At 44.7% G+C, this 25,005-nt stretch overlaps 1 protein-coding gene across 16 annotated transcripts in view; it reads right to left on the bottom strand.

The window, feature by feature from the left end:
* The window catches only part of MTA1 (metastasis associated 1), a 290,526-nt gene that overhangs the window by 197,701 nt on the left and 67,820 nt on the right, over positions 1–25,005 (bottom strand). For all 16 annotated transcript variants that reach the window (XM_040333257.1, XM_040333259.1, XM_040333258.1 and 13 more), the window contains exons 6-9: positions 24,731–24,848; positions 21,164–21,266; positions 10,339–10,438; positions 3,312–3,500 (exon numbers count right to left, since the gene is read on the bottom strand). In XM_040333257.1, coding sequence (XP_040189191.1) covers positions 3,312–3,500; positions 10,339–10,438; positions 21,164–21,266; positions 24,731–24,848 — 510 coding nt within the window. The remainder of the gene's footprint in view (positions 1–3,311; positions 3,501–10,338; positions 10,439–21,163; positions 21,267–24,730; positions 24,849–25,005) is intronic.

Genomic DNA, 25,005 nt, shown 5'->3' with positions numbered 1-25,005 from the left:
TGCGGCGTCTGTCTTCTGTGTCTTCCTGTCCTGATTGGGCAGGAAGCCAGAAGCTGCTGGTGTTCGCTGGAATTGCAGGGTGGGAGGGCTCAGGCGCAGTGCTCTGCGTCCTAAAGACAATATAAAAAGGCCAATTGGGGCCTCGAGATGTGGTCACCTGTCTGAGGGGGGTGACAGACCAGGTAGAAACCTGTTGGTCTGGTGCTCCACACAGTTCACGGCCACACATATGGTGCAGGCTGGGGGAGCGGCTCCTCTGCTAGACCAGCCACGACTGGTGAGAAGGATCACTTTCGAGATGAACATTTCACTTTGAATATATACACACACACACACACACACACACACACACACACTGCATCTGTAAAGTATTCGCAGCGCTTCAATTTTCCCACATTTGACTAAATTCATTATTTTCCTCAAAATTCTACAAACAATACCCCATAATGACAACATGAAAGAAATTTGTTTGAAACTTTTGCAAATGTATTAAAAATAAAAATCACATGTACAGAAGTAATCACAGCCTTTGCTCAATACTTTGTTAAAGCACCTTTGGCACCAATTACAGCCTCAAGTCTTTTTGAGTATGATGCTACAAATTCAAGTAATTCCAATACCAAGTCATTCTGTCCTCCCAAGTTGAGATAATGAATTTGCAGAAAAAAATGCTATGGCCTGAAGGTCCCACTCGTAGGGTAAGGAGATATAGAGTGGCTCCACGTCAATCCCCACGAGTAGGGACCCCTCCAGAACTGTCAAATCCTTAATTTTCCCCAAGCACCGCTCTCGTATCTTGCACGAAGGAGGGTAGGGCTGAAACCATATCCTTAAGAAGGCAGTCAAGGCATTTGCCAAACCTTTCAAGGGGGCCATTTACAGCCGAAACTATGGGTCTCCCCTGGTGGTTTTTGTGGATCCTTATCAATATAGTGTGTTGGGAGGTGAATATTTATGAATACATTTTGATATAGCTGCTAATGTCTCTAATAAATTTATATTTTTTATAAGTCAAACTGTTAAGATTGCCTAAACTACCTTCTTGTATTGCTGGGTTCTTTTCCAGATGCTCTTTTTTCATATTTTATATTTGGTACAGCAGTTTTTACGTAGTGGACTTCAATTTAAATAAGATTGGCTCCATTTGAGAGAGGTTGCCTACTGACAATCCTTTCTCTATTGCAAATTCTTATATAGACAAGTGTGTGCCTTTCCAAAACATGTCCAATTAACTAAATTGACCACAGGTGGACTCCAATAAAGTTGTAGCACCCCCCATGGGCGTCCACAGAACTTTTTTCAGGGGAAGCAACAAGTTCTGGTCATGTGATCCTACTTGTGTCAGTCAACAGCGGCTGCAGGGGAGAAAGTGCTTGGCGATGGCTGATAAAGCCTTATGAGGTGATGTCACCCATAGGTTCCCATGTCACAGTTGTTATCGGTGCTCGCTCCTCTCCCCTGCTTACACTGCTGGATAACATGACCAGATTGGAAGAGTCTGAAAATAGGTTAGTCCGCATAGGTGTTAGGGGTAAGAGGGCAGGGAGCAGTTTTTAAGGCTCGCGCAAGCTGGAATTCTACTTTCAATCTACCCTCCCTATTGGTGGCTTGTGTCAGTGTTAAAGCAGAGCTCCACCCAAAAGGGGAAGCTACACTTGTTTGCACCATTCCACTGCCACATTTGGTACTTTTTGGGGGAGAGGGAGTACCTGGTTTTGCCATGGCGATCTGAGCCACATGCAAAATATGCTGCGAGCGTAGACACAATAGCAACTTTATGCTGTTGTGCCCATGTAGATGCTGGTGTGCCTCTATATGGGTGCAACAGCATCTATATAGGCACAATAGCATAAAGATGATATTCTGTCCATATAACTCCTATTGTGGCCATACAAATGCTACTGTCTCCTATTGTGCGCAGTGACACTGACCTTGCCGCACTGCCAGTGTCGGGACAAGGTTATCTGGTGACTAGGGCGAAGATGACAAACTGCGCTAAATTTTGGGTGTCTTTAGTTAGCCTAAAATACAGATTTCTTGTAAAATATTAACAGCTACATACAGAATGCCCTCAAATGATGTATACTGAGTGAGAAAGATTTTTAGACATTTGTAAATGACCTTAAAGAATATGTAACTGATCACATGCTTGGTCAGAAATGAATTCTTGTAGATGCTCACCTCCTTTGCAATCAAAACATTAGCCTTAAAAATGCCCATTACAGATTTTCCTGGGAAGTAGTAGGATTGTGCTGGTCTGGGGTCTTATCAGAGTTGCTGGATACTGATAATTAAACAGTAATCTGCAAGCACTGATTACAGACAGACCATGACACAGAACAAGCTGACACTAACCCAGCTTGTTCTACAAATATAAGTTAGCACTTCACCTTAATGGCCGCTTCCATGGCTTGATTCAGGAACTTCTTAGCTGGCTTAGGGTGAGCTCTGGTGAAAGTTGGGCTGGACAGTGGCTGCTGAGTGAACTTCATCTTCCTGCTCCGCCAACCCTCACTGCTGCTCTGACTGATCACTCTGACTTGAACAGCAGCCAAACCTGGGAGAAATTCTGGTATGGCTTCAGCTACAGAGAAGGAGGCAGTCAGTTCAGTGTGCAGGCTGTATCGGAGTTCCGGGCATGGGGTAGGTTGACAGCTGGGCAAGATGCGGAAGAGCTTCTCCTGAGTGTTATGAGCATTGCAGCTCGCAATCTGGTGTCCCCTCACCTCCCCCGCTGTGCCTGCAAGGACTTTTCACGGACACCACTGTGTGTGCAGACACCTTGCCGATTCCAGGGGGTGGCACTTGACCCCCCTTGCCCCTACCTGCGGACGCCCATGGCACCATCTCAAGGATGATCAGTGGAAACAGGATGCACCTGAGCTCAATTTTGAGCGTCATGGCAAAGGCTGTAAATACTTATGTGGAATAAAGAACGAAAAAAAAAAAAAAAAAAAAAAAAAAGAAGAGAAGATCACCTGTACATTGTACATTTTTTTTTTGTTCTTTATTTTTAATAAATTTACAAAAACTTCAAACTTTTTACTTTGTCATTATGGGGTATTGCTTGTAGAATTTTGAGGAAAATAATGAATCGAATCCATTTTGGAATAAAGCTGTAACATAACAAAATGTGGAAAAATTGAAGCGCTGTGAAAACTTTCCGGATGCATATACAAACTGTATATTGTCACTGGGATAGCAAAGAATATTATGGTTTATCAGCAATATCAATAATGACACTGCATTATCTTTCATTGAAGATGCAGGCAAAAAATAGCTTTTCGTTTGCATGAATTCATTCTACTCACAAAATCTTGCTGAATATCAGTAAAGTCTTTGCCATACTTCTCCAGAGCTTCTTCAAACAGATTGGCTTCCGAAGCAGACCATTCCTCCATTTCATCTCGACAAAGCACAGGACCTCCTTGGGGTACTAATGCAGAAATGGCTTTGGAGATATCATAACAATTTTTGTGCAGTGTGTCCATAGCATGGAACTACAGAAAATAAAATACAGAAAAGTTATTAAGTGATGCTTTAACAAACATTTTAGAATATGTTAAAAAGGTAATCGAAAACATAAAAACGGTTTAGGCAGACGTTTTTAAGGTGTGATACCCTCTATACAGCCATATAACATATGTACCTTGATGAATGCATAGGCAGGCCACCATAAGACCCTTTTCACACTGGAGGAATTTTTCAGACGCTTTAGCGCTAAAAATAGCGCCTGAAATAAGCCTCAGCTGCAATCCCAGTGTGAAAGCCTGAGTGATTTAAAAAAAAGTCCTGCAAGCAGCTTCTTTGCATTGCTTTAGGAGCGGTGTATACACCGCTCCTAAAGTGCCCCTGCCCATTGAAATCAATGGGCAGCGCTTTTAACCCTTTTTCAGCGCCATGAAGACGAAGCTAAAAAGAGCAGCGATTAACTGCCGATGCCCGGGCTCTTTCAGTGTGAAAGCACTCAGAGTTGCATGGGGTCATTTAGCCCCCACATGCTATTTACATTTTGTGATTGCAAAGGCTGACTGACTAGGAAATGCTTACCCTGTGCCCTGATGCTGTCAAAGATGTAGATAACACGAGGGGGACCGAGCGACATCCAGTTTGTCACAGGCTTGATTTATTAAAAATACATTTTAAACTTTAGACTGAATAGGAAGCTTTGACTTTGTTTAAACATACATTGAAGTCAATGGAAACTAAAATAATTTGTTCGGCATTGACTTCAATGGCATGCAATACCGCATGCGGCCAGAGATGGGGGGGTGCCGGAGAGCCTTGGAAATGGCCGAAAAGACTCAGACAGCTCGGCTGAACTTGGCAAACTTTAGAAAGACTCAGGAACAGAGTATTTGCGATCGGCTCTGGTGCCCCCCCACCTCAGGCCAAACGCTTTGGCCGGAATCCTGCTCGTTTTGCGAGACAACACTCGCAAACCGAGTTAGGATTTTTTTAAATAGTGCTTGTATTGCGAAACACTCGTTAACCACGTTACTCACAATCCGAGGTTCCACTGTACAATGTAATGTAAAACCAGTTTTCTAAAAGGACTGTTTTAACATTTTGTGAATGTGAAAAACTACACATTTTGCCCAAAGGATTGAACACACATACACTATATGTGTCATCTGAAGGCTAAACTTCTGGGGGGAAAAAAATACATAAAAACAAGTAATAAGTGTCATTAAAAACTCTTTACACGCTATAACAGAGTATGCATTCTCACAAAGCCACTGCTAAAGCATTTGTTTTGTGCAGAGTGAAAGCTACCTGGTTGATCCTGCCTTCACCCGTCCCTTATTCTCTGTCTCCACTGCAGGCTGAGATTATGTAGACCAGCTGGTGTCCTCTATGGAACATGATAAATTTCAGTTCCCTTCTAAGCTCTCCATTTTTCTCCTTTCTCATCTGTGCAGCCCACATGACTGTAAAGATCATGCACACTGCAGCTCAAAAAAAAAAAAAAAAAAAAAAAAAAAGCTGCTTTTACAGGCATTTGAGCTTGAAGCTTGTGCTTTTTTGTGCTCTTGTGCACGTTTTTATTGAGCTTCTTTGAGCTCCTTTGAGCTTTTTTGTGCATTGTTTTTTTTCCACAAACCCTCCTAGATAGTCTATTAATCATTGTATAAACAAAACAAAAAGCTGGAATGAAAATTTTTGCGCGTTTGAGAGCTTTTTTGAGCTCTTTGGGGCACTAGCGCCTCTCAAAAATGGGAGTTTGGTGATTTTTTTCTGCCTGTAGCATATTCCCTAAAATAAATGCCATAGTGTGCATGGACACATTGGCTAACATGGAGAGGAGTTTCCAGGAGAAAAAAAAAACCAGCTCAAAAGCCTGTAGGAGCCGCTTCTTTGAGCTGCAGTGTGCTGCATAGAGTCACACATGCGGGTGTATACACAGTGGTAAATGACACGCCCCTCCCTCCTACTCCCTGTCCTCCTATTGTAAAAACACTACGGGGGGCAGAAAATAGTATGCCGATTGATTACATTCCATAAGAAACTCACAAAAGCGCTTTGTTTTACTATAAATCAGTAATTACCGTATTTATCGGCATATACCGCGCACTTTTTTGCCCTGAAAATCAGGGCAAAATCGTGATGCGCGGTATACGCCGATACCCGCACCGAGTTTTGAATACTGCGACGACATATACCGAGCGCAGTACACTCGGGTATAGTCGGCCAGTCTCAGCTCCTTCCGCGCTCACGTCCTGGACGTACAGGACGTGAGCGCGAGTGTTGCCGAGCCTGCCCGACAATACACGTGTACTGCGCTCTGTATATGTCGGCGCAGTATTCAAACTCGGCGCGGGAAACGAGCGGGGAGGACGCCGCAGAAGGACGCCGGACCCGACGAAGAGTACACCCGAAGCCCGCAGACGGACCCCGGACCCGACGAAGAGGACACCCGAAGCCGCAGAAGGACGCCGGACCCGACGAAGAGGACACACCCGAAGCCGCAGACGGACGCCGGACCCGACGAGGCCGCCGCGCAAGACACCAAAACTGTAAGTACAAAAAAAAATTTCCACAGGATTCGGGGCCACTTTAGGGGTGCGTGGTATACGCGGGAGCGCGTTATACCGCGATAAATACGGTAATATATCAGATGTAATTGCCAAGACCCTTGGACTACAGGAGAGTCAGGACACTCTACGTTGCAGATAGAGAAAGGAGCTGTGTGTTAGTGGGCGTCCTGACTCTCCTGTAGTCCAAGGGAGTCGGCGAGCATGACACTCCACACCAGGGAGAGCCTTGTAGTTACAGACAGAAGAACAGGAAGTGAGGATTTCTCAGAAGAAATAAAGACATTTAAAAGCAAAATGGAAGGATGAGGTAAGTGAAGGAGGACTGCACTAAGGTAAAGGAAGCTATTTAGGAAAAAATAAATTGTACCTTTACAACCCCTTTAAGAGAATTACACAAAAACAAACACAAAATACAGTGTCATGATATCAGACTAAGAAACTGGGGTACAAGAAAACGCTGGCCAGACAGGGCCAACAAATTAGCAAACTGATCTAGGAGGGGGACTCTTGTTGAATCTTTAAAAAGGAAGTAGAATCGGTGATAACCAACACCCTGCTAAGTTGACACACCTTTGGATCTACTGGGGGTGGAGAAAAGTACAGAGTATCAGTCAAGAAGCGAACTATAAAGATGACAGCATATATTATTATATATAATTTTGTTCATCCAGTCCTGATAATTTACACAGCTTAGCTCCATTCTTGCCCTAGTTTTTCCTTTGACTAATATGTTCTCTCTTCTCCCCCACATTGTGACTGGATGGTGAAAGCATAAGCAGGAAAATTATGAACTTGTCTGTCATTCTGGTTTCTCCTGCTATAAATATGCACCTTGCACTGCAGCACACCTGACTGGCCTTTCTCTCCCCGCTATCTGACTACAAGAGGCTGAGCCAAATGTAGAGACTTGCACAGTTTGCAGCCTCTAGTGGTTCTGATTTTAGGCACATTACAGAGAAAAGAGAGCAACTTAGCATGTGCAGAGCAGGGTGAGACTGCATTACTGGATTTTAACCACTTGCCGACTGGCTCACACACATTTACATCAGCAAAGTGGTTCGTTCCCACGAGCCATAGCAGGCACGTGCACCTGCTGCACGTGGCTGGCGGGCGCAATCAATGCCAGCCACCCGCAATCGCGGGCACGAGAACCAGAACGGGGATTTGCTGTTCCTGTAATTACAAACAGCGATATGTCTCCTCCCCCAGTCAGTCCCATCCCCCACAGTTAGAAACACTCACAAGGAAACACATTTAACCCCTTGCTCACCTAGTGTTAACCCCTTCCCTGCCAGTGACATTTACACAGTAATCTGTGCATTTTTATAGCTCTGATGGCTGTATAAATGTCAATGGTCCCAAAGGTGTCCAATCTGTCCACCACAATGTGACAGTCCCGCTAAAAATTGCAGACCATCATTACTAGTAAAAAAAAAAAGCATAGCCCCTATTTTGTAGACGCTATAACTTGTGCGCAAACCAGTCAAAAGCTTATTGAGATTTTTTTTTTTACCAAAAATATGTAGAATACATATTGGCCTTAACTGATGAAGAAATTTGTTTTTTAACTGGTTCTCAACCCGCTTATGCAGATATACTGCAGCAGAATGGCTCTCCTGGGAAAAGTCCTGTACATATTCGGCTTTGCCAGGAGAGCCACCAGCCACGCGCGTGCACGAGCGGCAGCACAGGGGTTTTGTGTGTAAACACACTCTGATATCTCTGATCAGCTTCCCTGTCTCTGCTGAAGAAAAGCATCCCCACAACATGAAGCTGCCACTATCATGTTTATCGGTTGAGATAGTGTGTTTAGGGTGATGTGCAGTGTTAGTTTTCCACCCCACATAGCGGTTTGCTTTTAGGGCGAAAAGTTCCATTTTAGCCTCATCTGACCAGAGCACCCTCTTCCACATGTTTGTTGTGTCCCCCATGGCTTCTCACAAAAGAGACTTCTTTTGGCTTTCTTTCAATGATGTCTTTCTTGTCACTCTTCTATAAAAAGGTCAGATTTGTGAAGTGCACAACTAATAGTTGTCCTGTGGACAGATTCCATCGCCTGAGCTGTTGATCTCTGCAGCTCCTCCAGAGTTACCATGGACCTCTTGGCTGCTTCCCTGATTAATGTTCTCCTTGCCCAGCCTGTCATTTTAGGTGGATGGCCATGTCTTGTTAGGCTTGCAGTTGTGCCATACTCTTTCCATTTTCGGACGATGGATTGAACAGGGCTCTGTGAGATGTTCAAAGCTTGGGATTTTTTTTTTTTTTTTTTATAACCTAACCTTGCTTTAAACTTCTCCACAATTTTATCCTAATCTGTCTAGTATGTTACTTGGCCTTCATGATGCCGTTTGTTCACGAAGGTTCTCTAACAAACCTCTGAGGGCTTCACAGAACAGCTGTAGTTATACTGAGATTAAATTACACACAGGTGGAATCCATTTACTAATTAGGTGAAGTTTAGCGAGAGAAATATTGAGGGACCAGAGCAGCTTAAAAGCAGAAAGAAATGGGAGGAAGATCTGGGAACCCTAACGGATGACCAATGGAGGAAGGTGCTGGAGAGAGGGCATATGGTCACAGTTTCGCCCGCCCAGAAGGTATCATTCTTAAAGATGGATACATAGGACGTATTATACACCCAAAAGACTATTTAGATTTGGTTGGAGAGCAGATGCGGGATGCCCCAGGTGTCAGGATACAGGGGGACTTAATACATATGTTATGGAGGTGCCCAAAATTATTCAGGTACTGGCTAGGGATCATCAATATCATAAACATGACATATGGGACCAAGTTGGAGATGGACCCTAGAACGTGTATAGTGGGCTTATGGGAGGAAAGAGGTGGGTTGTCTAGCCCCACAAAAGCAGTGTTAAGGTGCCTCTTTCAGGCAAGAAAACTAATTGCTCAAAGATGGCAAGCAGTGAACCCCCCAACAATAAGTGAGTGGATTAATGCTGTGACAGTAACATCATGGAAAGAGAAAGTAGTATATATTAAAAGGAGAAATATCAAGGAATTCGATAAAATATGGAAACCATGGCTGCTTAAAATGGGATACCCTGTGTAAAATTATGAGATATTAAATTGGTAAGTAGGGGTGGGTGGTAGGACAAATAAACTAATAGGAGAAACCTACAAGGTTATGACATACGGGGAATGTGAAACGTTTTGTAAAAAGAATGTTATGAATGTAACCTGTTTTTATACATGATAAAAAAAATCTAATAAAGAGAATTAAATCTGACCAATTAGGTGACGTTTGAATGCAATTGGCTCCACTAGATTTTAGTTAGGGGTATCAGAGAAAAGGGGGTTAAATACAAATGCATGCCACACTTTACAAATATTTGTAAAAAATGTTAAAAACAATTTATCACTTTCCTTCCACTAATTTGTGTTGGTCTATCACATAAAATCCCAATAAAATACATTAACATTTTTGGTTGCAACATGACAAAATGGAGAATTTTAAGGGGTATGAATACTTTAAGGCACTGTAGGTGCTATAGTTGGTGTGTAAGGGTTTTGCTAAAGAAATCTTGAAATATCTTTTGCCGTATATTCCCATTATAATCTAGCACACACACTCTTACACAAAAAAAACACACATTAGAAAATATCTGCATTATACTTGCTTGCTAAGGGGCAAGAAAAGTTTTCTATAAAATCTATTTGTTGTGTATATAATACTAAAAAAGTAGATCAATATTACTAAATGGGACCCCCACGTGTTGGCTTCCTTTTCAGGCACCCAGGACCCAGCAGGAAGCTGAAACACTGACCTGCTTAGTATGCACAGTCATTGCTTTTGCAGCTGGCAGGGGAGCAACACATACAAGATAAAGGGGGTAATTTATTAAAGACAAATCCTCTGCACTACAAGTGCAAATTGCACTTGGAAGTGCAGTCGCTGTAGATCCGAGAGGGACATGCAAGGAGAATAAAAACTAGCATTTTAGCTTGCACATGATTGGATAATAAAATCAGCTGAGCTTTCCCTCATTTCAGATCTACCCCTCAGATTTAAAGCGACTTGTAGTGCAAAGTGAATTTGCCTTTTGTAAATAACCCCCAAAGTGTTCTCGCTGCACATTCCAAATATCCCGTAGCTAGCAACTACTCGCGAGTGACAGGACCCAAGTGTGACGCTGCCCTAAAATGTGTACAGTCAACAGCTTCCATTCTAACATTTGTTTTATTTCATACATACAACAAGTATGAATGCAAATACACCACATAATAATCAAAACTATATTATAATCTTGGTGACAAGATGACTCTTGCTTTTCCTTCTTACCAGTGTGATGTCTCTAGAGGCAGCAGCTGCACTCATATGTAGACTAGGCTGTCGGACAGAGCTACTGCAGTCTAATGCACGTGCAAAAGTACCTACAGAACTGAAAAAGGAAAAAAATAAATAAAAAATCTGTTAGGAATTCATAATATCCAGAACCCAAAAAGCACAACAACAAAAATACATTTGTTGTAAATCTTCAAAAGACATTTCCACTTTTAGTAAACATGTATATAGAAGGCATATTGATTTATCTGCAAATTCCATATCTAGGAGTACAGTACAGGACACAGGCAGCTTACTAACACACCATAGGTTAAAGGTTGGTACCTTCTGGTGATTCACCACTGGACACTGGCAAGGAATGCAAGGAAGGATGTCCTGTCCTGTACTGCACTCCAAGATATAAACATTACAGGTAAGTGAACTCCTCTCATCATAGATAGTAGAGGTCGACCGATATGGGTTTCTCTCTGGCCGATGCCGATAATTAAAAAAAACGGGGTGGCCGACGGCCAATCTATGATGCTGATTTTTGCAGCCGATATTTTAGGACGATTTTTTTTGGCAGGTGGCACTGACAGGTGGCACATGGCACTAACGCAGCGTTTCTCAATTCCAGTCCTCAGGCCCCCCCAACAGGTCAGGTTTTCAGGATTTCCATTATTTTGCACAGGTGATTTGATCAGTTTCACTGCCTTAGTAATCACCACAGCCTTTTCATCTGAGGGAAATCCTGAAAACCTGACCTGTTGGGGGGGCCTGAGGACTGGAATTGAGAAACACTGCACTAACGGGTGACACTGGCAAGTGGCCCTGGTTGGCACTGATTGGCAGGTGGCACTAATTGGCACTGGCAGGTTGCACTGGATGGCACCAATTGCCACTGGAAGATGGCACTAGCAGGCACTAATTGGCACTGGCAGGTGGCACTGGCAGATGGAACTGGATGGCACTAGTTAGCACTGGCAAGTGGCACTAACAAGTGGCACTGGATGGCAATAGCTAGCACTGGCAGATGACACTAGTTGGCATTGGCAGGTGGCACTGATTGGCAATGTTGGCACTAGTTGGTATTAGCAGATGGCACTGGCAGGTTTCACAGCCGATAATGTAACCGTGTAAAACTGCTCTCTGTGTGTGAAACTGTATAGAGAGAGAGGAGCTCACAAATTCAGCGTGATGTCGGAGGTGGGCGGGCCCCAGCAGCTATCCAGCCAATGATCGGGCCGTTAAAGAATAGGACAGGCCACATACATGTAGCCGCCCGCCCAGATCCCATCAACTGATCTCTCTCTCTCTATGGGACAACCTCAACCAATGTATACAACTAGACAAACCTTAACTGTGCCAACAGGCCCAAACACAACAAGGGTAAATTACCCAAATTCAGAGCACCACTTCAAGAACCCTGTGGCCGAAAACTGCGTCAGCAAAAGAATGGACATCCACCTGGTACATTTTTAAAACGTGTAAACCGAATACAAGGTGGTGGCCTTACAGAGTTGGGTTCCTAAAGGCCTAGGCTACTTCAACAGATCTGATGGGATGTGCCAAGAATGCAGGAGGAGGTTTTTGTTTCAGAGCATAGGCTCTAGCAATCCAATTCCTTATCCACCTTGCAATGTTGGATTTTAAAGCAGTGTGACCCTTGCAATTACCCGAGAAGAGAACAAACTGGGAATCTGTTTGACTAATGAAAGCAGAAGCATTTAGGTACAACCTGATGTTTCGGACTATGTCCAGACAATGTGTAAGGATGGCAGAACAATGTCCTCATTGAGATAAAACGCTGAAACCACATTTGGAAGGAAGGATGGTCTAGGGCAGTGATGGCGAACCTATGGCACACGTGCCACAGCTGGCACGCCGAGCCCTCTCTGTGGGCACTCCAGGATAGAGCAGGGAAACCCCCAGCAAAGCAGTCACTTGCGGTGCAGGCGATCGTCAGTGCGATCGGGCGGCAGTGTGAGTGTGATCAGGAAGTGGGACGGCAGATGTGAGGAAAGCCCTCTAAGCATTCACTGAGGGCAGCCCAGTTGTTAGGTTACTGTAAGCAGCGCGTGATGCCTCTGGATACCGAGGAGAAGACTGACTCCTCCCTTCCTGGACTTAGAGAGCGGATTCCTGTGCAGGGGCTCAGGCTGAAGCATTGCAATGTGGAGGACTTCACATACACAGGTAGGACAGTGCTATGGGGGAAGGGGGGGCACAGAGGACACTGCTGTGTATCTGGGGGGATGTGAAGGGGCAGAGGACACTGCTTTGGGAAAGGCCTTCACATCACCCCCCTGATCCCAGTATTCTGAGCACATGCATCTATTCCTGATCCCAGTATTCTGAGTGTAACGCACTCCTTTAAAAAAAGCAAACATTTTTTTTTTCTGGGCAGAATTGTATATTTTTGGTCCCTTAGGGCTCATTCAGAGGGATGATCAGTTCCTTCCTCTGTACAGTGCCGCTGGTAGGTTTAATTCCATGTTGGCACTTTGAAATAAATAAGTTGGTTTTGTGTCGCTATTTGGGCACTCAGGCTCAAAAAGGTTCGCCATCACTGGTCTAGGGTGTAAATAAATAAATAAAGATAAAAAAAATTTAAATATTTTTTTTTTACTTTTTATTTTTATTTTATTTGAAAAAATAGGATTTTTTGTACTCACCGTAAAATCCTTTTCTCTGAAGTCCATGGACGGACACAGCTCCTTAAATCTTGACAAGTGGGTTATGTTCCCTGTTTACAGGAGAGGACTAGGCAGAAACATGTTAAATAGTTAAATACATGTTACATTAACAGAGTTGAACAGCCCCGCCCAGGGGGCGGTCCCTCCAGACATAACCCTCCTCACTGCAGCTTGCAGCCTCAGTTCGTAACAAGCAGTACAAACCTAAAAAGGAGGGGTGGGAGCTGTGTCCGTCCATGGACTTCAGAGAAAAGGATTTTACGGTGAGTACAAAAAATCCTATTTTCTCTTATCGTCCATGGACGGACACAGCTCCTTAAATCTTGACAAGTGGGACGTCCCCAAGCAGTATCAAAAAACGAGGGGTGGGAAATATATCAGTAAAAACAATTTTAACTTCACCCCAAAACAAGCAGAGCTCCTCAACGGAGGAGGTGCAACTTTAAACAGTCGCCGGCAAAAACTAGCGGCTGAAAAAAACATCATAAGATGCACTCACAGCAACCATTCTGGAAAAAGCGTGAACGGACGAGCAAATCGCCGCCTCGCACACCTGTGAGACCGACGCATGATGTCGGCCCAGGAAGCACCAATTTCCCTGGTCGAAAGTGCCGTGACCGGAAAGGGGGGCCCGCCCTTAGGAGCATAGGCCTGTATGACGGCCTGCCCGATCCACCGAGAAATGGTGGTCGACGAGACCGCCAGGCCCTTTTGTGGACCAGACACCGACACAAAAGAGAGTCAGAAGCTCCGAAATGGAGCCGTAGTAGGCTGGTATACCCGCAAAGCGCGTACCACGCCTAAAGTATGAAAGGCCGAAACCTCCTTCGGAAGAAGGGAAGGTCGCGGGCGCACCATCACCTAATCCTTATGGGGGATCAAGCATGGCGGCTTGCAAGACAAGACCGCCAACTCAGAAACCCCTCTAACAGAGGTAAAGGCCACTAAAGGGGCCACCTTCTGAGATAGTGTCAAGAGAAAATCTCTCTGATGTTTCCAAAAGGAAGGTTCCTGAAGAACCGAGAGCACCAGAGTCAAAACTCATGGGGGAAGAGATGGGCCAAGAGGGGAAAGTATATGACAAACCCCTTGCACACAAAAAAAGGGGACCCACCAGGGAACGGGCCGCAAAAAGGCCACTAAAAGAACACAGCCAAGGCTGAAATCTGCCCTCAAACGGTGCTTTAAGCAATTTTTAGATCCAATCCAAGCTTTAAAAACAGCAGGACCCTGGACATTGAAAGTACGCCCGTGGACGTCACTCCATCCCTTCGCACCAAGAGAGGTGCGACGGTAGATCCTCCGGAAGAAGACTACGGTGCCCTGTTGAGATGACCGAGTCAGACAGACCCTGGTCACCTAAAGTCTGGCTTCCAATAACCATGTTAAGCAAGTCAGTGACTGTACAACAGGAGGAAGTATGGGACCTTGAGACAGGAACCTCCTGCCCTGGCAATCGCCAGGGTGCCTCCGCTACCAGGCGCCCGATATCAGCGTACCAAGGACGCCGAGATTAATCTGGAGCGATTAGAATCATCGGGATCTCCTCAGCATCCACTCTGTGGAGCGGCCGAGGAAGCAACTACCATGGAGGAATGGCAAAAAATCACCGATACAGACAACACAGGGCCACCAGCGCGACTGACGCGTCTGTACAAGATCACTAGACCTGGCCACTAACTGACACCCTTGCGGCGGAGACAAGCTGCCAGGAGATCCATGCCATGTGAGGCTCACCTCCTGCAAGGGAGCCGAAACACCCCAAGCACAAAGACCAGTCGCCCTGGTCCAGCATCTGGCGACTCCAGTAGTCTGCCTGCTGGCATACCTGATGGTAGACTGAAGCCACGGCCGTGGCGTTGTCCGGCTGAAACCAGATTGGTCGACCACAAGGAGAAGCATAGCCTGATCGCCTAAAATAGTAGGACAATGAACAGTAGACAGCACCTGGTATTCCCAGGCGGTCTTCCACCAGGCACTAGCCAGGCCCGACCCTGGGTAGCTACCGAGACCAGACACATTCAAGGAGGTGTGGTCATAGGTCCACGCAAGTCCAGCGACTCAGGGCCGACTGGACCCCCCAGTTTTGTGAACCTCCAGGTTCACAACCCGTGAGCTGGCATTCGTCGTAAACACCGACCACTGGAAGGAAGGAACAACTTCCCGGACCGAAGAGTCGGGAATCTCTGTCACCAACTCAGAGAGACTCTGACTAGGTGGCGCACAGGAATCTAATGATTTCAGAGACAAGAGATTTTTACCACCTGGACAGTAGTTCCACTGGAAAACCAGGGTGTGGAACTGGGCATACAGTACCACCTTGAAGGAGGCTACCCACAGACCCTGAACCAGCAGGCGCCCGGAGAGAAGACCGATTGCGTGATGCCAATACCTTCTCCGCAGGCTGAAGAGTCTGCAATTTCTCCAGGGGAAGAAGGACCTTTGCCACTGAGGAGTCTGGATCAACACTAGATACTCCAACGCTGAGTCGGAACCTAGCATGCCCATAATTTGAACCCTGGGTCGCACACATGTAGGGCAGGCTTGCTGCCACTGAGCTACACTTTCTGGCCTAAACGTTTAACATCCACCCGAATCTTCGGAGGGTCTGAATGGGAATAACCCATCCACTAGGTCGGAGACAGAAGCTGCTCTCAGAAGAAAGTCGTCAAAGTAGCCAATGAGGCAAAGCCTCGCTGTCCCAACAAAATTCAAATAAGTGCGAGCTCCTAGCTGAAAACCCATGGTGCTGACGCCAGATCAAAAGGGAGGGCCACAGGCTGACAGAGACCCTTCTCTCATCACGAAGCACAGAAAAAAACACTGTGACATGTGCAAAACGGGACATGCATGTATGCGTCCCTGATGTCCGAGGACGTCAGGACACCACCGAACAAATGGATTCCATGCGGAACTACCCGACGTTCACAAAGGTATTTAGGGCCTGAGGCCCATAGAAAACCCCAAAACTCTCGTCCTGCAGGAAAGGTAAAATTACCTTGCAGCTTAGCAAATCCCACACTGCCCAAGGCAGACCGACGTGCCGGGAGGGGAAGACACAAGGACAGAACTTTGTTCTGTGGATAGGAGGAAACCCTATCTAGTACTCCGAAGAGACCACCTCGCAGACCCACTAGTCGGAGAGCAGGGAGGTTTCACTGAATTGTGAACCTGCAAGCCGCCCCTCCCACCTAGAGACAGGGAGGGAAGGCTATATACATTGGCAGGATTTGGGTGCCGGCGTGATCGGCTTATGCACCCAGGGACAGATTAGTCCCCCAGCTGGGCCTTTGACGGCCTGGGAGGGTTGCCCCTAAATAATACACACACATAGTGTGTATGTATATTATGTAGGTGTATGCACACATGTCTTTGGAGGAAACCGGAGTACCCGGAGGAAACCCACACAGACACAGGGAGCGACAATGCAAGCTCCAGGCAGATTGGCGTCAGTGTGCAGATTGGCGTCAGTGTGCAGATTCGAACCAATGACTCTTTTGCTGCCAAGTAATGGAGTTAAGCACTACACCACCGTGTGCATAAAACCATTCTGAAACAGACGCCCTGGATAACAAGGGCGCAGCATTCAATGAAGCATCACAGACCTATATGAGGCCCTGGACCAGCTGGTCCGCTAGGCTAATAACCTCAGGAGAGAGTCGGTGCTCCTCCACTGTCTGGTGCAAAATGCTCACTCTGTGAGTTGTATACAGCACTAGGGGTCAGGACTACTCCAAGATGGCCGCCGAGCGTTCAGAACGCGGCCACAGGAAAAAGGCCAGCACAATGTAAGCTGCGCCATAGCGTGGCTACGACAAAATGGGCGCCAATGGGAGTTTTCAATGTAATTGAAAAATCTCCCAAAAAAATAGCGCCAGCGACCACTGAGACCCCAGTGTAGTGGCCACAATAGGCCGCAAGCCAGACCCCAGCATGGTAAACATGGAACGGGTCAGTACTTCGGATCTTCTATCAGTCAGATCCATACAAGTAGGGGTTCCCGCCCGGCGGTGAGGGACTACAAAAGCCCTCAGTGGCTTTTCTCATTCCGCATCTCAGAAATTATCAAAGAAGGGCACAGAAGGAAAAAACCTACACAGCGGTCTGATTTGTGTGATCCAAAAAAGACCGAGCCCTCAGCGGAAACCCAGCTGCACTATGCAGCTTAGGAGAGTCCCTTGCAGCAGTAAAAAGCGCACCCATAAATGCCTTATTCTGCCTTTTTTTTTTTTTTTTTTTTTTTCAACTAGGTACCTAGTCCATGGCTCCATAACAGAGCATTCCCCAGGGGATAACGGGGGAAGGGGGCACTCTTTTACCGCCCGCCCGCAGTCCACCCCCACCCTGGCACAAACTGTGTCCAGGACTAACAATAAAAACTCTGTGGGAATCCCAGGTGCTAACACCTGCTGCCACCACCAGCATGTGGGGAAGGACCCAGATACTGACTCCAATATTTACATATAGTGTGTGTGTATTATAATATGCACATCTGTCCATACAAATAGACAAAAGCTCCTAGAGCCCTATTCAGGGCCTCTCACCCACTTGCTGCGCTGACCAGGGGTAACCAGGGGACTCCCTCAGGAGGAGACTGCACAGCGCTGCCTGTGAGGAAAAGAACCGTGAGGTAACTTTTGCAGGGACCTGTGTTTAAACAGGAAAAGCCTCATAGGGCTGTTTTATTTAAGGACAAGTCACAGATACAGCATAAAAAGCAAAACCATTACAGGTGTCACCAATCAGTCAGCGTCTGCTGAAGTATAATCATAAACATCTGTGCTCACCACAGGGCTTTTTACCTCACAGGAAAGCCCAATACAAAAAAGAAAAAACACAGGCCAGATAACAGTCCCCTCAGGAAGGCCCCCTCCCCCCTGACAGCGGCAATGTTAGCAATGCAGCAAGGGAAAGGAGCAGGGAAGTAAGGGGAAGGGACCCCCGAACCCCAGGAATGCCCAGCTGTACCAACCCACCGAAGCAGGAAGGACTGTACTTACCCGTCCGAGCGAGGACTCGCTGACGCATTCCTGACAGACCTACAACCGCAATGGAGGTAGCTGTCGGCCCGGTCCACTGTGATTGAGACAACACCACAGCTCAGTCATATGTGGACCTCGGAGCAAAGCTCACCGGCCACCCCAGGAGTCATGAGGTATGGCGTGGCAGACCAAGCCTCTTTGCAAAGGTGTGCCCACGCTTGCTGGTCGGACTGAGTAGACTACAAGGATCTATAATATCCAGCCTGTCTCTCAGCCAACAGTTGAAAGAAGATTCTTCAAGAAAAAGTAAAGTAAAATAAAATAAAATTTCTCCTCAGGGCGCTGGGCCCAAAGGGAGCCATACGTCCTTCTCCTTTGCTAGGCAGAACGAAACTGAGGCTGCAAGCTGCAGTGAGGAGGGTTATGTCTGGAGGGACCGCCCCCTGGGCGGGGCTGTTCAACTCTGTTAATGTAACATGTATTTAACTATTTAACATGTTTCTGCCTAGTCCTCTCCTGTAAACAGGGAACATAACCCACTTGTCAAGATTTAAGGAGCTGTGTCCGTCCATGGACGATAAGAGAAAAAATTATTTCATATATTTTTTTCTTTTCCTTATTGGTTCTGTGCAACAGGGAAACTGCAGGCAGCGCATGGGGGGTCAGATCATATTTGGACAATTGGAATATATTAAACAAACAATGGGGATAACAGGAAAAGAAAAAAGTGAATATTAGGGCAGTGGTTACAGGGAGTAAAATGGCGGCGGAACCACTTCCGGTCCGTGCATTTCCGGGAGGAAGTAGGGGCGGGAATCTCAAATCACAAACAATTCAGAGGGCTATAAATACAGAAGCATAACAGAAGTACAGCAGCTTCCTGAGGATGCAATATTATTTGCGAAACGCGTAGAGGCTGCAGATACCTACGAAACCACGCGTTGATCGTAAGATAGACGCTGGGGGAACTCGAGAGGAACGGCTCATACCTTCCAATTGTTTTGCACACACGGCTGGAGAAGCTTGGTGCCGGCATACGGGCACAACCAAATGTGAGTGCAATACCTATTTGTTTTTAGGCAACCAATACATTTTTTACGTACTACACCATGAGGGGCACGCCTCTTTTTTATGAGCCATTGTAGGAGAGAAAGAGACCCCATTGGCATATCCAAGGCATCTGGCAATTGGTGAAAAGATGTGTAAGAGGAGTGGTTATCCTGGGAATGAACCAAAGGCATTTATTTGATTGAGATCTGGTGAGTGGCCATTTCTAGCGGTGACAGGAATATCACAGAAGTGGTGACATTTCGTTTTGTTACAACACCTCACGGGAGCATTTATACAAGCACCTGATTAGCATATTGGGACTTTAATGAGCAGAGGACCCATTTTGAAATCCTCTATCTAATTGTCACATTTATATTTTTTTTACACACACTATATATATATATATATATATATATATATATATATATATATATATATATATATATATATATATATATATATATATATATATATTTATTCTTATATTTTTTCATATATAGATTTCTATTATAACACTTGTTTGCCTTGGAGGCAGTGACCCCTTGCATTTGGGATAGGGGCACCAAGGTTTATAGGAGCACCATATCATAAGCGCATAAGCAGATATATGCAAGCTTTTTGTGGTTTTGTATTTCTTTGAGTTTTTACAATTTTTCTGAGAAGAATATTTGTATACAAGTATTTGGCACTTGGCACATATATATACACATATATATCTATTTGGTGTATTATCAAATGGAGGTGATATGTATTGGGGGCTAATAATTAAAATCATTGCCCAGAAGTAGGTGGTGATAGATGAACCACTAGTGGAGCGCAATTCACATACCATAACTACCTAAATCAGATAACCTGAAGAGGCGTGTCTCCAAAACATGTAGTGTCTCCAGTCGGCGATGTGTGACTCTTTGCTCCCTTGGCATCAGCAGTTCCTAACTGGCCCCAGCAGCAGGGTTTGCCCATACTGTTCGGATTCCCTTGGCTGACTTCCGCAAGGCTGTGACATCACCTCCGGGCTTCATACACAGTGTGAGCGGCCGCTGTATACTGGCCCCAACAGTTCCTGCAGTGTGCTTCCCACTTTATCGGACCCCTGACCCCACGGTCCTGGAAAGGGCCCCCCCACCAGCGACGATGAGGGTCCCATTTATGTCTGCTGATCAGCGCTGTTCACCCCTTTGATTATATCTTCTTCATTTGTCTGAGTTTTGGACAGCAGCAGCCACAACTACATTTAACTTTTTTTTTTACTTTTCACGTGGCCTCTGGTCTGTGTGCCTGGATTTTTGGTTTTAATGCTCACATTCTGTCATACTGTTTTGACTTTGTAGTAGACCAGCACGATGAAATCGTTAAGAATCGAGATTGTGATTTCCCCCCCCCCCACAATCTCAACAAAGCATTTTACCGATTATTTCTATGCAGAGAATTCTTTGCTCAAGCCGACAGCTGTCCAAAAAAAAAAAAAAGGCAGTCTGCCAAGTATCACAATATTCCTCACCTGCAGAGCCTATAAACATTGTAAAGTTGTGTTCTTTAGATCAAGGGAATCAACTTCGGTCTGTAAATGAGGGCAGTTTAACCACTTAAAGACTAAAACCTTTTTCTGACACTTGTTGATTTCAAGTTAAAATCATTATTTTTTGCTAGAAAATTACTTAAAAAACAAATATAAAATGTTTGGGGGTTCTAACAGAGACCCTAGAGAATAAAATGGTGGCATGTCACACGGTATTTGCGCAGCGGTCTTTCAAATGCAATTTGTGTTGAAATAAATACACTTTAATGAATTAAAAAAAAACTAAAAACAGTAAAGTTGCCCCAATTTATTTGCATATTGTGAAAGATGATATTACACCGCGAGAATCATGAGAGAATTGTGATTCTCATTTTGGCCAGAATCGTGCAGCTCTACTTTGTAGCAATAATAGCAGGCCGATTATGCTTTATGGGTAATATTAATGTTTACACTATTTAAACATTGATTAAAATGAGCCAGGAAAGGGAAAAGGGGTCCAAATCATAATCTTGTAGACAAGCCTGCTGCATTAAAAAAACATTCAATAATAGCAAACATAGAATTTATGTAGAAATTAAGAATATGTTATTTCTTACCGTGCTACTACTAAAAACTGGTCTATCTGTTTGTCTGTAAGGGGGCTGTTTTCTTCCCAAACTTTCGTTTCAAGGTCAGCTTGGTCTCTTCCATCTTCTGTTCCTATACAGCAGGCAGATAAAAACATTGGGCAACGTACATTTTCTGTCATTTAGGCATGGGTGACAGGAGACACTGCAAACTCCAAAAGATTTCTACTGAAATGTCAAAATAAAAGAAAACCATCCGTTTCACTCTACACACCACCGCAACAACCAATTCCGCTGGAAACATAAAAAAATAAAATTAAAAAAAAAAAGTGAAACTCTGGGCTTACCTTACTACAAGTGTCACCAGGACAAAATAGACTTCTCTAGCTGCCTGCTCACTTCCTAATAGTACTGAACCTAGCCCACATTGTCAAGCCTTACCCACACAGCTTCCCAATAGACAACAAATGCAATGGGCTCACTGGCCACACATACAGGTGAAACTCGAAAAATTAGATTATCGTGCAAAAGTTAATTTCACTACTGCAACTTAAAAGGTGAAACTAATATATGAGATAGACTCATTACATGCAAAGCAAGATAGTTCAAGCCGTGATTTGTCATATTTGTGATGATTATGGTTTACAGCTCATGAAAACCCCAAATCCACAATCTCAGAAAATTAGAATATTACATGCAATCAGTAAACAAGGATTGTACATAGAACAATATCGGACCTCTGAAAAGTAGAAGCATGCATATGTACTCAGTACTTGGTTGGGCCCCTTTTGCAGCAATTACTGCCTCAATGTGGTGTGGCATGGAAGCCATCAGCCTGTGGCACTGCTGAGGTGTTATGGAAGACCAGGATGCTGCAATAGCGGCCTTCAGCTCTTCTGCATTGTTGGGTCTCATGTCTCATCTTTTTCTTGGCAATGCCCCATAGATTCTCTATGGGGTTCAGGTCAGGCGAGTTTGTTGGCCAATCAAGCACAGTAATCCCACAATCATTGAACCAGGTTTTGGTGCTTTTGGCAGAGTGGGCAGGTGCCAAGTCCTGCTGGAAAATGAAACCATTTTAATGACCAACACCAGCAGATAACATGGCTCCACAAATCAACACATTCTGTGGAAACTTCACACTGGACTTCAAGCATCTTGCAGTGTGTGCCTCTATTCTTCCCCCATACTCGGGGTCCTTGGTTTCCAAATGAGATGCAAAATTTGCTCTTATCAGAAAAAGAGGACTTTGGACCACTGAGCGACAGACCAGGTGTGTTTTTCTTTAGCCCAGGAAAGACGCTTCTGACGTTGTTTGTTGTTCAGGAGTGGCTTGACAAGAGGAATACGACATTTGAAGCCCATGTCCAGGATCCATTTGTGTGGTGCCTCTTGATGCACTGACTCCAGCCTCAGGCCACTCCTTGTGAAACTCCCCAACACTTTTGAATGGCCTTTTCTTGACAATCCTCTCCAGGCTGCGGTCATCCCTGCTGCTTGTGCACCTTTTTCTTCCACACTTTTCCCTTCCACATAACTTTCTATTAATGTGCTTTGATACAGCACTTTGGGAACATTCAACTTCTTTTGCAATTACCTTTTGAGGCTTTCCCTCCTTATGGAGGGTGTCAATGATGGTTTTCTGCACAACTGTCAGGTCAGCATTCTTTCCCATGATTGTGATTCCTACTGAATCAGACGAAGAGACCATTTAAAGGCTCAGGAACCCTTTGCAAGTGTTATGGTTTAATTAGCTGATTAGAGTGGGACACTTTGAGCCTAGAATATTGTACCTTTTTTACAATATTCAAATTTTCTGAGATTGTGGATTTGGGGTTTTCGTGAGCTGTAAGCCATAATCATCACAATTATGAGAAATCACGGCTTAAACTATCTTGCTTTGCATGTAATGAGTATCTTATATTTTAGTTTCACCTTTTAAGTTGCATTAGTGAAATAAATGAACTTTTGCACAATATTAAATTTTTTTGAGTTTCACCTGTACACACACACACACACACACACACACACACACACACACAGTGTACTGTATATACTAGCCTTTTTCAACCAGGAGCGTCTTGGAACCCTGCAAATCTACCCACTTGGCCAAAAATAGGATTTTATACTCACCGTAAAATCCTTTTCTCCGAGTTCATGGACGGACACAGCCTTAATCTTGACAAGGGAATATAGCCAGTAGGACTGCCCCCTGGGAGGGGCTGTTCAGCTTTGAAGTTGTTAACACTTTCTGCCTAGTCACTCCTAAAGGAAAGCCAATACCCACTTTGTCAAGATTAAGGCTGTGTCCGTCCATGAACGAAAGAGAAATTGTGTACAAGGCAGTGGGTGGATCAAGCCTGCCCCTTTGTTGCCCAGAGTCTCTCCCACTTTTTGTCAAAGCTTAATTGAACACCCTATTACTTGAAGCAGAAAAATAATGGCTCTACTGGCAGGATCAGTAGTTTCAAAACTGTTACTGGGGCATTAAAAAAAAACAAAAAAAAAAAAAAAACACAACTACTGTGTTATTGCTAGTGACAAACTGCATAATATGTCTCCTATTTTTTTATTTTTTGGCCACAATAACACTTTAACCACTTAAGGACCCCTTGACGCCGATATACTTTGGCAGAAGGGCACGGCTGGGCATAAGCACATACCTGTACTTCCTCTTTAAGAGCCCAGTCGTGGGGTCGCAAGTGCGCTGCCGGAGGCGCGCTAGCGACACGGTCCGAAGCTCAGTGACCTCGCCTGCAGGACCCGATCGCCGCCGGTGTCCCGCGATCGGTCACAGGAGCTGAAGAACGGGGAGAGGCGTGTGTAAACGCAGCTTCCCCGTTCTTCACTGTGGCGCTGTCATTGATCGTCTGTTCCCTGATATAGGGAAAGACGATCACTGACATCACACCTCCAGCCCCACCCTCCTACAGTTAGAAACACATATGAGGTCACACTTAACCCCTTCAGCGCCCCCTAGTGGTTAACTCCTAAACTGCAATTGTCATTTTCACAGTTATTAGTGCATTTTTATAGCACTTTTCGCTGTGAAAATGGTCCCAAAAATGGGTCAAAATTGTCCGATGTGTCCGCCATAATATCGCAGTCAAAAAAAGTCGCTGATCGCCGCCATTAGTAGTAAAAAAAATAAAAATTATTAATAAAAATGCCATAAAACTATCCCCTATTTTGTAAACGCTATAAAAATTATTTTTTACCAAAAATAGGTAGAAGAAAACGTATCTGCCTAAACTGAGGAAAAAAAAAAAAAAATTTATATCTTTTTTGGGGATATTTATTATAGCAAAAAAGTAAAAAATGTTGCATTTTTTTAAAAAAAATTGTTGCTCTATTTTTGTTTATAGTGCAAAAAATAAAAACCGCAGAGGTGATCAAATACCACCAAAAGAAAGCTCTATTTGTGGGAAAAAAAGGACGCCAATTTTGTTTGGGAGCCACGTCGCACGACCGTGTAATTGTCAGTTAAAGCGAAGCAGTGCCGAATCGCAAAAAGGGGCAAGGTCCTTAACCTGCATAATGGTCAGGGTCTTAAGTGGTTAAAGGCAGAGGATGATTAGGTCACGTGGGTGTTTTTACCTTCCTCTAGCAGGTCTGTTACATCAGCTTGGTATCGATTGCCAACACGAATCTCTCCTTTGTCTGCTAAAAGAGTCTTCTGTTGAGGATCATACACTAAAGAGTAAAAGAAGAAATCCTAAAAAAAAAAAAAAAAAAAAAAAAAAAAGATAAACCATTATCCAGAAACCATTTTTATTTTAGCATGGTTTTAAAATTTTACAAAGATGCGGAGAAGTCTTGTAACCACACAAAAATTCCTCCCCTCCTGCACTACCTCACACGATTGTTCTGTC

This window comes from Rana temporaria, chromosome 13, assembly GCF_905171775.1.
Source record: "Rana temporaria chromosome 13, aRanTem1.1, whole genome shotgun sequence".
NCBI lineage: Eukaryota > Metazoa > Chordata > Amphibia > Anura > Ranidae > Rana > Rana temporaria.
This window is presented reverse-complemented; position numbering and strand designations above follow the sequence as displayed.